This window comes from Pseudorca crassidens, chromosome 3, assembly GCF_039906515.1.
Source record: "Pseudorca crassidens isolate mPseCra1 chromosome 3, mPseCra1.hap1, whole genome shotgun sequence".
Classification (NCBI taxonomy): domain Eukaryota; kingdom Metazoa; phylum Chordata; class Mammalia; order Artiodactyla; family Delphinidae; genus Pseudorca; species Pseudorca crassidens.
This window is the reverse complement of record NC_090298.1, coordinates 160,339,848-160,352,479: the sequence shown is the minus strand read 5'-3', so window position 1 is coordinate 160,352,479 and position 12,632 is coordinate 160,339,848. Positions and strand designations below refer to the sequence as shown.

Genomic DNA, 12,632 nt, shown 5'->3' with positions numbered 1-12,632 from the left:
CCCGGGGAGGGACCTCTGGAGGAATGGTTGAAAGTACCCCAGGGAGGGACCTCTGTACTGTCGGGGGCTAAGGAATGACAGCCCCAGAGATGGGAGGGACCCCGACCTGGAGAGGACGGACGGAGAGGGAGTTCTCATTTCTCAAGTTCTCTCTTTCTCTCTCTCTTCTCTTGCCTCTGTCTCCTGTCCCTCTCTGAGTTCGCACACAGCAGCTGGGGCTGGGGGGGCAGAACTCCAGGGTCCTAGTTCCCCTCCCTGGGGACCACCCTTTTCAAAATTGGCCCTAAGAGTGCAGACAACGGAGAGAAGTTTGGCCGCTGACCCAGGTTTAGTTCCGGCAGTGAAAGAGGAGGCCGGGGTGAGGGGTGCTAAACCCCGTGGCCACAAGCGGCCCCCTTCCCCCCCGAGTCAGCCCAGGGCCTAGGGCCCTCGGCTTCGTGCCCAGCCCACGCTGCTGCTTTTAGTGTTCCTGGTGTGCCCCCGGAGCAGGAGGCTGTCTGTCTGTCCGTCTGCAGCTGACGTTTCTCTCTCTCTTGTTTCTCCTCCCTCTCACTCGCCGCCCCCTCTCCGCGCCTACCCTGCTCCCCGTCACGCACACTCGCCCTCCATCCTCGCCTCTCGCTCGCTCGTCTCTCCCCCCACCACTCCTCCCTTCCCTCCTTTCTCCACCTCCCCACCGTGATTAGTCCATGGTGGAAAAGGGACTAGGTTTACCCTTAGTGAAGACATTTATCCTGAGAAGGGTACGTGCTTCCGCCGCCCACCCGCGCCCGGTGCCCGGTGCCTGCGCCCCTCCCGGCCCGGCTAGTAAAAGGCCCGTCCTTCCGTCTCCCAGGCCTGCGGGGCCCCGCCCACACCCGACTGGCTGCGAGGGGGCCGAGGCGGACAAGGGGGAAGGACGGCTTGCTGGTTCCACGTGGGGAAGGAGAAGCGATTCGAGTCGCAATTCGTTTCTCCCTAGGTGCTTCTCTTAAACCAGATCCCGGGTCCCCCCAGACAGGCGCCTGCCCGGTTAAGAGCGGGCTCAGATTACAGCTCTGCCACTCCGTGGCTGGGCGCCTCTGGCAACAGGCTGCCTCCCTGAGCCTCAGGTTTCTCATCTGTAAGATGGGAGCAGTCAAGGACCCTAATTCATAGGATTATTTTTAGGATTAGGTGAATTAAATTTAGCCCTGAGACTTTCCTGACAGGAAAGTTCCTGACGTGTACTAGCTGGCAACAATTGTTAGTTGTTTCATTATTATTGGTTATATGATTATGATGATTATTGACGTCACTTTTCTAAGCATAGAAAACCAACATTTTTTAGGCTCTAACTCGGGGTCAGCCCTTGTGCCAAGCATTTCTCAGGGACTCTCGGAAAACATTCCTCCTGGTCGCTCCACAGGGCGTCCATCATTCCATAGATGAGGAAGCTGAGTCTCAGAGGAGATTAAGCCCTTTGCCCAAGGAACCTTCCCCTGTAGGGGGTGTCCAGGACTTGGGGAGTGGGGATGGGGTTGGGGAAAGCACAGAGAAGCCCGCGAAAGACCCTTCCCCTTGGAGCCAGCAAACCACGGGATGGGGGTGCCCAGCACTGCCCCCCTCCCCCTTCTTACTAGCTTTGGCCATGATCTGACCCCTCACCCCACCCACCACTGTCCGACTCTCCCCTGGCACCCCTCAGTCTGGCCCGGATTGAGCTTGCTGTGAAGCATCAGCCTGGGGGTGGCGGGTGAGGCTGAGCATGTGACTGGTTGGGGCAAGGGGGGTGGGAGCCTGAGATGACAAGGAAGGCAGCCTGGGGTGGGCAGCGAAGATGAGGGGGTGCAGGGTCTTCAGGCCCCTCTGCCCCCTGAGCCTCGGTCACTTTCCGCCCAGAGACAGGTAACCCGGTCAACCTTGGACTGACCCGTTCTCCTTCCCCACACCCACCCCTGCCTTTCCCCCTGTTCCTCCCCCCATGCATGGAGTGCTCCAGGTGTGGGGAGCTTCCTGAGGGGCAGGGGAGGGGACTGGTGGGGGTGCTGACGGTCACAGGTTCCCAGGCCCCACAGGATGCCCTTCCCAAGAGTCACAGAGGGAGGAATGGGGACAGAAGCTTTTAAACTGCTCCTTCAATGATCCCCATCAGAACTAATCAATCAGGATGCTTGTGGTGGCCAGAAACTGAAGCGTACCTTACCCTGACTCAGGCAGACTAGAGAATTTGTGAGCCTGTAACTGAAAGATTAGGAATTGATTTGGCATCAGTAATAGCTGGATCTAGAGTCTACAACAATGCCATCGGTCACTGGTCTCTGTTGAGACCTCTGTGAGGTGGACTCTCCCCTCATTGGGTAGAGTCAGCCTTGCCAGCCTAACCAGAGAGAGACTCTTTCCTAAGAGTTACAGCAAAAGTCTCAGGGCCAATTTCTATTGGCCCAGCTTGGGTCACATGACCATCACTGAGCCAATCACTGCAGCCATGGCTAGAGAATGCTCTGATTGGGCACCCGTGGTTCGTTTAGCGTTACCTGAAGTGTGAGATGGAGCCACAAGGTCTGAGGTGAGGTAGGGACATTTCTCAGTGGAAACTTGAGATGGTCTATTGGAAAAGGAATGGCAGGGAAAATGAAAGATTTCTCTACAAGCTGTCACTTCAGGAGAGCTGAGGATTCTGGGTCATGTTATCACAGTGTGTTGGAGGAGTAGTGAGGAAGCCTGTGAGGCTGGAGCCAACGTGGCAAGGGTAAGAGTGGAGGGAGGTGAGGCAGGAGAGGTAATAGTGACACATGTCAGGAGTGACACTGCAGGCCACAAAAGGACTGTGATTATTTCAGAGTGAGATGGGAGCCATGGGAGGATTTTGAGCAGAGAAGGGACATGATCTGAGTTAGGATTTCTCTGGCTGGTGTACTGAAAGAAGCTGAGAGGAGGGTGCAGGGAGACAGCGAGGAGGCCACTGCAATATTCCAGGTTGGCCTAGTTGGCCCAGGGACAACTCCTATTGGCCTATCTTGGGTCACATGACCATTCCTGAGCCAGTCACTGCAGCCATGGCCAGGGAGTGCTCTGACTGGGCAGCCATGGTTCATTTAGCCATACTTGAAGTGTGAGATGGAGCCAGAAGGTTGATGGGGGCTGGACCAGGATGGAGGCCAAGGAGGTGGGCCAAATTCTGGGTGTATTTTAAAGGTAGAGCTGACAGGATTTTCCACCGTACCAGTACTTAGGGAGGAAATGAAAACAAAAAAGAGGTTGAGGACTAAGGCACCGCCTGCCCCAACGGCTTGAAGATCAACAGAGGAGGAGGAAATGGCAAAAGAGGGTGAGAAGGAGTGACTAATCTGTAGGATGAGAACAGATTGGAGAGTGTGGCCTTGTTGCAGCCAAGAGGAGAAACTGAGGCACAGGAAGCCAGGGTATCAGATGCTGCCAAGATGGTGTGAAAGATGAAGGCTGAGTTTAATGACAGGGAATGAGAAAAAGGACATTAGGCTCAGAGAAGTTAAGAGATCTGCCTGAGATCACACAGTGAGGCAGTGAAAGGCTAGAACCCAGGATTCTTGGCCTCCCTAAGAATACCTATCTTCCCAGCCCACCCTCAGTGCCACCCTGTCACGGCTGATGACCTGGTGCCGCCAGCACATGGTGGGTGGGAGGCAGTCCAGGTCCTTTCTGGTGGGTGGGAAAGAATGAAACTTATGCCAAGCATCCTCCCCTGCCCCGGCCAGGCTCGGGTGTGGAAGACCCTGTGGGTGAAGTCTCCGTCCATGTAGAGCTCTTCACTCATCCAGGAACTGGGGAACACAAGGTCACAGTGAAAGGTGAGTAATCTGAGGTGGGAGGGAGAGTGCCTCAGCCAGGATGCACTAGGTTCTAAGACAGAAAACCAAACTCAAACTGGTGTAAGGAAGAAATTTTTTTTCGTTAAAAAAAATCTTTTTATAAAACTGAAAATTCCCGAAGTCACCACCTTCAGGCATAGCTGGATGAAGAGGTACAAAGAGTGTTACAGACCTCATTCCACTTTCTGTCTCAGCTCTGCTTTCCTTTTGTTGGCTTTTATTTTCTAATTAGAACACAGATTGGGCTGTCTTAGCCAAAGCCTAAAATAACAGTGGCTTAAACAAGATAGATGGAATAAAGCTTTCTCTGAGGTAACTCCGAGGACAATCAGCCCAGAATTGATGAAGAGGCTTCACAGTGTTGGGGATCCAGGCCCCTGACATCTTTTGTTGTACTTTTATCCCTAATATGCTTTCTTCCTCTGTAGGGTCCCAAAGAACTCAGCCCCCATCAGCATCCCACCTTGCAGCTAGGAGAAGGCGAAAGTTTAGGGCATTCTCCCTGCCTTTTAAGCCACAACCTGAAAGCTGTACGCATCACTTCCTCTTACATCTCATTGGCTGGAAGTTAGTCATATGGCCACACTTGGCTACAGAAGCATTCTGGGAAATGTAGTCTTTCAGACAGGCTTTGAAAACCACAACTGTGTACTGGGGGACTCTAACCAACCTTACCTTCTAATTCCCCCAACAGTGGTGGCTGCCAATGACCTCAAGTGGCAGACTTCTGGCATTTTCCGGCCATTCATCGAGGTCAACATCATCGGGCCCCAGCTCAGTGACAAGAAACGCAAGTTTGCGACCAAATCTAAGAACAACAGCTGGGCCCCAAAGTACAATGAGAGCTTCCAGTTGTAAGTCTGGGATGCTTAGGGGAGAATGGCAAGGGGACATCCGCTATATGAACCTCAGGGCCCACTAGGCAGGAGGGATGTCTGGTGGGCCAGTGGTACCTAGGGACAGGAACAGGAGAGCTCACATCCTAGGTGGGTATGCTGGGAAGGGAGGCACCTTAGTACAGGAGTGACATCAGTGAGGGAACACCAGGATGGAGGTGACCACCTTGGGGGGCAGACAGGTCCCAGAGGACAGTGAGTGTGATATAACCTCATGATGAGGGCTCATGAAGGGGAGGAGTCTGGCCAGAAGGAGCGTGTTGGGCAGGGGCATTTCCAGGGCTGGAGATTCTGGTCTGTTTAAGAGGCGTGGTTGGTCATGATGGGGCAAGAGGCTTGTGGGTGAGGGGCTGAGGGGCATAGACATGGACCTCCTCGAGTCAGCAATGAACTTTGTCAGGGCTATTGGGGCAGGTCATCTGGAGGAGTCTGCTCTGGGGGACAAGAGTGGAGTGTGGCTTGGCCCAGGTCATGGGGGTATGTGTCGTATGGGTAGGACTGTGGTCACATCTAGGTGGGGCTCCCTAGGTCAGGGGCATCAGGGTCTAGAGGAGCAGATGATTTATGGGGAACATAAACAAGTCTGATCAAGGTGTACAGAGGGGTTCTCTGGGGTGGGGGTGAGGGTCGGCGGATCTTTGGATCAGGTGTGAACCTCACTGGGGCAGGGTAACATTGGGGGTGTTCTTGGGGGACAGAGTACAGTGGGGTAAGGGGACATCAGAGCTGGGGGGAAGTGGAGGCCCCTGAGGGACAGGAGCCTGGCCAGTCCTGTGAGGGGAGAGCTCTTGGTGAGAGGACTTTGGAGAGCTAGGTCACCTGAAGCAATCCCTGGGGGCAAGAGCACCGCCTAGGAGGGGGCAGATGTCTCCTGGGGTGGCCCAAACTAGTTGAGGGCTAGGAATGTAGCCTGGGAAGGAGAGGCAAGGGATCGGTGTGCATGTAGCCTGAAAGAAATGAGTTCTTGACTAGCCAGCATCAGGCCGCACTGGCGACTTCGTAGCCTTTCGTAGCCTGGGGGAGGGCGAGGAGCGCTGGAGTGGGTAGTCACTCATGGTGAGACATCTTGGCAGGTTACATGGGCGTACGAAGAGTAGGCTAGGGAGCAGGGGGGAGGGGCCACGTCAAGGGGAGAACTTGAGTTCAGATGGGAGCCTGGTAAAGGGGCTTCTTGGTGTCATATCTGGGTAGGGTGGTGGAGGCAGCAGCTCAGCTGGCTGAGAGTGTGGGTGCTGGTATCACAGGGTGGGAGCATGGCCTAGCCAGAGGACTCTGGGGGAAGGGTCTCTTGGGGGTGGGGATGTGGCTTGGCTGGGGGCTGGGAGTAGTCTGATGGAGGCGTCCTTGGGTGAGGAAAAGGAAGAAGGGAAGGAGAGACTTGGCAGGGACAATGCTGGGGATGGACATTGTCAGCTGATGTGGGCGTGTCCCAGCGCGGGGCTATGGGGCCGGACATCTGGGTCAGGGGTGGGGCCCGGCCTAAGTGGAAGGTTATGAAAATAGGAGGCCACTCATTATGGGAATGGCCCAGCTCAGAATGCCCCAGCTCAGAATGCGCGGCTGTGGGCGTGACCCGGGGCAGGGGAAGCGGGGGTCACCGGTAGGGGCGTGGCTGGTCAGTGGGCGGGACCTGTCCTCACGCCTAGCCTTCCCGCAGCACGCTGAGCGCCGAAGCGGGCCCGGAGTGCTATGAGCTGCAGGTGTGCGTCAAGGACTACTGCTTCGCGCGCGAGGACCGCACAGTGGGGCTGGCCGTGCTGCAGCTGCGCGAGCTGGTCCAGCGCGGGAGCGCCGCCTGCTGGCTGCCGCTTGGCCGCCGCATCCACATGGACGACACGGGCCTCACGGTGCTGCGCATCCTGTCGCAACGCAGCAACGATGAGGTGGCCAAGGAGTTCGTCAAGCTTAAGTCGGACACGCGCTCCGCCGAGGAGGGCGGGGCCGCGCCTGCTCCATAGCGTGGGGCACGCAGGCGGGCACCACTGCGCCTGCGCAGAGCGCACGGGGTGGGGCGGCGCCCGCGAGCTGGGACCTCCCAGGGGGCGAGTGTCCGCGCTCTGTGCTGAGGTTGGGCTGCACCTGCGCCCTGGATTTAGTTCCCCCTCTGGGGAAAGGTGAATGGCAACGCCCCGCCCCCTCAGGAGGCCACGCAGTGGGGCGCGAGGAAGGAAGAAGGCACATCCCCCTACTTGAGGCCACTCCCCCATCGTCTAGGGGGACTTTCGAGCTGGGATGGGAGGAAAACCCACCCCCTAGTAAGGAGGCCAGGTCCCAGGGCTGTGGTACCGGGAGGCTCTGTCTCCTGCCCCCTGGGGAAGCCATAAGATGGGTCCCCAACCCCTGGGGCCCAAGATCAATTTGCCAAGTATGGAACTCTCAGCTCCCTCGAGGGGCGGGCTCTGGGCAAGGGGCAGGGCTTCCTGGAGCGCCTCCTAGGGTGGTCTGGGGCCTGGAGGGACTAGGGTGGTGATTGGAGGGCCCCCCGGGTGTACCAGAGTCCCTTTTGATGTTTGTGCAAAAAATAAACAGGGAAGGGGGGAGGATGGAATTTCAAAAGCACATGCGCCCTTGGGCGCCCAAACCCTGGGGACCAAGGGGTCGGCTTTGGGGCTCCCGCGCCGTCCCCACTTCCCTATGGGGGTTTGCCTCCCTTTTCCCCCCCACATACCCAATCCTCATATCGTAGAGTTCAACCCACCCATTTGACGACGAAACTGAGGCCCGGAGACCTGCCTGAGACAATGCCGAGGGTCCCAGTGCCACACCCTCTCCCCATTCCCTTTGGCCTGTGTGCCCCATTGAAGGGTGGGCTGAGATCGGATGACCCGATACAGCTCCCCATTGCTGCTAATCCCCCTTAGGGGACCTCCCCCAACCCTTAAAGGGATGGGGGTCCTGGGCCAAGATCCCCAGTGCCCCCTCCCATCTCTGGTTGCCAAGCAAAACCCCTGCCCTCAGCACTTTCCAGTGGGACCCCACGGGGAGATACCCTGAGAACTCTTGACCTCCCGCCAAAAAAGCGTGAAGGTTTGGGATTCCCTGGACCCAGTCCCCTAAGCCAACCCCTTCTTCCTTCCCCAGAATGCTCCAGTCAGGAAAGAACAGAAAGAGACCAGAAACTCGAGGGTGTGTGTGTGTGTGTGTGTGCGTGTGCGTGTGTGTGTGTGTGTGCGTGTGTGTGTGTGTGTGTGTGTGTGTTTGTGTGTGTTGGGAGCTTCCTCCCCATAATCCCATTCATTCATTTAAACACACAGGTCACAGGATACCCCGGGGGGGGGGGGGCTCTAGCTGCCTGAAACTCTTCCTCCTGCAGGGATGTTGGGGCAGTTTGGCCAGAGTCTAATTCCCCCATTTTAGCGCATGCAGGCATTTTGGGAAACATTTTGGGAAAGGTTGGCAAGGCTTGTCTTTGCCCAGAATCTGCTTTTCCACGTTGGACCAGTGTGTATGTCATGGGATTTTTTTCTGCCAGGTTGATAAATACAGGATTGTGCTGTGCTAGGGAGAAATTAAAACAGAGGGATGAGATGAGGATTAGCTGCGCTCTCGGAGTGGTGGAGCCTACGTCAGATGGGGAAGGTGAGGGAGGGCTTTCTCTGGAGGTGAAAAGTGAGAAGGAACCACCCATTGGAGAGAAAAGAGCTCCGGGCAGCAGGAACAGCAGGTGCAAAGGCTAGGAGGTAGGCTGACTTGAAGCACAGCCAGGTCAGCGTGGCTAGAGCTGAGCCAGCGAGTGGGGTACTGGGGGATGGTGATGAGGTTGGGGACACCTGCAGAGGTATCAAACCAGGTCTTGTACGCTGCCCTGGGGAGTTTTGATTTTACCCTCAGACGCTTGGGGGCCCCAGGAGATTTTAAAGCTGAGGAGGGTCTGATTTCAGGTTTTGAAATCTTCCTCTGGCTACGTCATGAAGAATGGACTGATGGTGGGGGCGAGAGGACAAAATGCTTTCAGGACACTGACATTAATTCTTGGAAAGACTTTGGAGTATATATTTAAAACTCTGCCTAGATGAGCCCCAGGGTCCCTGGGTACAGATGTCCCAGTTGTGCACTGCCGAGGGGTTGAGCATCTCTAAGGAGGCCGTGTGCAAATTGAGTGTTGTATGATAATGGTTTCCCCATCCGTGAACAAGAGTCTGGAAGAAGCGACACTGTTTTCTCATCTACCCGGAAGCATTTGTGTGTTCCTCTAAATTCAGGCAGGTTGAAGTGACCGAAGGTTCTGAACCAGAGATTAGGACGAAAGTTCTCCTTCAGGATGGTGGGGAAGGTGGGCCCCAGCCAGGGGCAAGGGACAGGCTGAGAGGTGGCTTGGGGAGAACGTGGAGTCTCCACCACAAGGACTGAGAGGCAGATTTGAACTTCAGACCATCCAAGAGGTGGAGGTGCGCTGGGCGGTTCACTTGGAGTTGAAAACGCCAGCAACACCCAAAGGGGAGGTAATCTGTGATCTGGGGTGGGTTCTGAAAGATTTTTTTGATGACTGGCAGGAAAAGGGGGAGCTGAGCTTCTGCCGGAGAGAGCCAAGGTATTTCCCAAAAGATTCATCGGGAGGCTCTCTGGTCAAAGCGCTCGCGTGCGTGCGTGCGTGCGTGTGTGCGTGTGTGTGTGTGTGTGTGTGTAGGATTCCCCAGCACTGGCCCAGGCACATGAAGGAAGCCTCAGGGAGTATTTGTCAAATGACACTCTGACTCCCAGGCTAGAACTGTTTTGGAAATTTCCTCCCTCTTCTTTCTCCCAGAGAACTCCTACTCATTCCTCAAAACTCATCACAAATTTTCCCTTCTGTAGAAAACACTCTCTGATCCCCCTTAGGACTTCCCCAGCCTCTGTCCCTCCTCCTCTGTCTGTCCCTTCCCCAGCCTCTGTCTCTGATGCCATGGGGCTAGGGGTGTCTGTGAAAGGCTCTCTGGGCACAGGGGGATGGCAGGGAGGGGATGCCTAGTTGAACTATGTCTCGGGCAGGGGGTTCTGTGTGTGCCCATGCATCCACATGTGTGTCTGTCCGTACCAGCCTCCCCCTCCCACACAGATCTGGGCACTCAGGAGATCTTCCAGTCAGAGATGGGGAGATACAGAGACAGAGAAAGGAGAAAAAGCAAAAACAGGTTTCTAGAAGGAAGAGGGTCCCCTGCTCTCTCTGGCTCTCACCAGTCTGTCCTCGAAGGATTTACCTAAAATGAGGAGGCACCCAGTCGCATCCCTCAGTCCTGATTCTCAGGCACCACAGCCTGAAACCTCACCATGCCTCCATCACAGATGAAAAAAAAAAAAATTAGCCAACTAGAAATCCTTGGGACCTCTCTCAGCTGGGACCTCAGAGACCTTTCTGTCCCCCCCAGCGCTGTCCATCTTACAGGTGGGAACACTGAGGCACGAGGCAGAGTGGAGACAGCCTGGAGTTGCCCCAACTCTGCTGTGCAGGCAGAGAATGGGGGAGCTCACTGGGGGGCTGGTCCACATCATGACCCCTGCTGTCCCCTGAACATCCTTTCCTAAGAATTGTCAAGGACCAAAGTCGTTTTCATGGACACGTGTTGCTCTTCTCTTTGCCTTTTATTTTTTTTTAAGAGACAAATCAAGTTGATGGTGTTAGGTAAGACCCCCTCCATCTTCCCCCTGCCCCCCGCCCAGCCACAGTGGCACAGGCACAGGTCACAGGCAGAGGGTCCCTATGCATCCCCGGCCACACGGCCAGGGGGATTCAGACCCCAACCCTGGCCCCGGCCCCCTAAGACCCCCCACCCAAACCCGGCCACGCAGTCCAGGGAGGTTCTTCCTCCACACAACTTCTCTTAGCATGTGATTGCAAATATGAACTCAAGACGCTGTTTGTCTGTTTTAATTCCATCCCGTTGGTCTGGCATCTGCACAGATGCCCCCATTTCTCTGTAAATATGTGACTTGGAACAAATGTTTAAAATCAACGAGAAGTGGTCATGAATGCATGGTGTTGAGATGTTTTGCACTATTCTGAATTTTTGGTCTCTGTAAAAATATTTTATTAACAGCAGACATTAAAAAAAAAAGAAAAAGCACACAGCCTCAGATGTATGGTGGCCTCCTTCCCTCCCCTATTGGCAAAAAAATCACGTAGCATCTACCATGAGCGGCTACTGCTGAATACACTTCCTGCCCACGAACGCAACTCATTACAACTACCATGGTCCCATTTTACAGAGAAGGAAGACAGGCCCCAGGGGCAGAGCCAGGATCTGAACCCAGGATGCTGGGCAGCTGTTGCTCTTAGCTCAAGCAAGTTAGGACATAAATGCCAGGGACACACTCAAATTCCACCTACACCCCCATGTTTGGAGGTTTTTTGTTTTGTTTTTTGCTGTAGCAGGTGAGAATCTCATTTCATAAACTTGGATGTGCAACGAATGAAGCTTCATTTTTCTACACCTGAATTTGAATTTGAATTTCTGCTCCACCAGGAAGCAGAAAGGGAATCTTATTCAGCACAGGGTTTCCTCGGTAAAGTCAGGAGTTTCCTCCTAAGGTTTCTACCTTACGTTTCCTCCTAAGATCTGGAGTTGTTTCCACATTTGAGTGGCCAGTGCAGGGGCCGTGGGATCCATCACTGGGAGTGAGGTTTTTTTTTGGTTTTTTTGTTTTAATAAATTTATTTATTTATTTTTGGCTGCGTGGGGTCTTCGTTGCTGCATGCAGGCTTTCTCAGTAGCAGCAAGTGGGGGCTGCTCTTCGTTGCAGTGCGTGGGCTTCTCATTGCGGTGGCTTCTCTTGTGGAGCACGGGCTCTAGGCGCATGGGCTTCAATAGTTGTGACACGTGGGCTCAGTAGTTGTGGCTCGCAGGCTTTAGAGCACAGGCTCTGTAGTTGTGGTGCATGGGCTTTGTTGCTCTGCGGCATGTGGGATCTTCCCGCACCAGGGCTCGAACCCGTGTCCCCTGCATTGGCAGGCGGATTCTTAACCACTGCGCCACCAGGGAAGCCCGGGAGTGAGTTTGATGAGTGCGTTTGGCTGCAAGTAAGAGACACAAGGACTAAAAGAAAGGGACTTTCCTGGCGGTCCAGTGGTTAAGACTCCACGCTTCCACATCACGGTGCACGGATTCAATCCCTGGTTGGGGACCTAAGATCCCACGTGCCACGCAGTGCGTCCAAAAAAAAAAAAAAAAAACTACAACAAACACAGGGATAAGCCATAGCTCAGCAACTCTGCCCTCAAGAGACTCTCGCACCTGGGTAAGACTGGAAGCAGCCTCAACGTCGTGGTATCTTCACAAAGGGAGAATATGATACAGGTGTGAAGTGGATAAGCCATAGGTGTCTGCATGACATCAGAAGAGGCAGCCTGCAGGTCCTGAGCATCCCTGTACATTCTTGCTGACTGTGCCAGCCTGCAGACCTGTACTTCTCCCAAGACTAAGCAGTTTCCGTAGCTAAGCACACAGGCTACTCAGCATGACTTTCTTTTTTTTGCCGCACGCTGTGCAGCATACGGGATCTTATTTCCGCGACCAGGGATCAAACCCGTGCCCCCTGAAGTGGAAGCGTGGAGTCTTAACCACTGGACTGCCAGGGAAGTCCCCCGACAGCGTAACTTCTGAGTAACTGTTTGATCCCTGATGGAGGGAAGCTGGCTTGTTTGCTGCTTCCTACAAAAGGTGCTCAGCCCTTGACCCTGTATCCCTCAGCATATGGGGTCCATCCTCAGCCCTTGACCCTGTATCCCTCAGCATATGGGGTCCATCGTGTCACCCATGGGGCTTGGGGACTGAGGCTCATGCTGCTTGCTGCCCTGTGAGGAATAAACCATCTTGCTCTGATGCACTGAGTCCCACAGTTGACTCCACACCTATGGACGAGGGACAGGCTTACTTCTCTAGGAAGTGAGCTTCTTCATTCTGACAAATGACATGAATGAAGTGTGATGTTGAGTGAAGAAAAGTCCCAGAAG

At 54.7% G+C, this 12,632-nt stretch overlaps 1 protein-coding gene across 1 annotated transcript in view; it reads left to right on the top strand.

Annotated features, from left to right (window-relative positions):
• UNC13A (unc-13 homolog A) overlaps nt 1-10,746 on the top strand; it is a 67,186-nt gene extending 56,440 nt beyond the window's left edge. The window contains exons 42-45 of the mRNA XM_067733185.1: nt 687-743; nt 3,696-3,788; nt 4,504-4,663; nt 6,363-10,746. Of these exons, the coding sequence (XP_067589286.1) occupies nt 687-743; nt 3,696-3,788; nt 4,504-4,663; nt 6,363-6,663 (611 nt within the window). The 3' untranslated portion in view covers nt 6,664-10,746. The remainder of the gene's footprint in view (nt 1-686; nt 744-3,695; nt 3,789-4,503; nt 4,664-6,362) is intronic.
• The last annotated feature ends 1,886 nt before the right edge of the window (nt 10,747-12,632 follow it).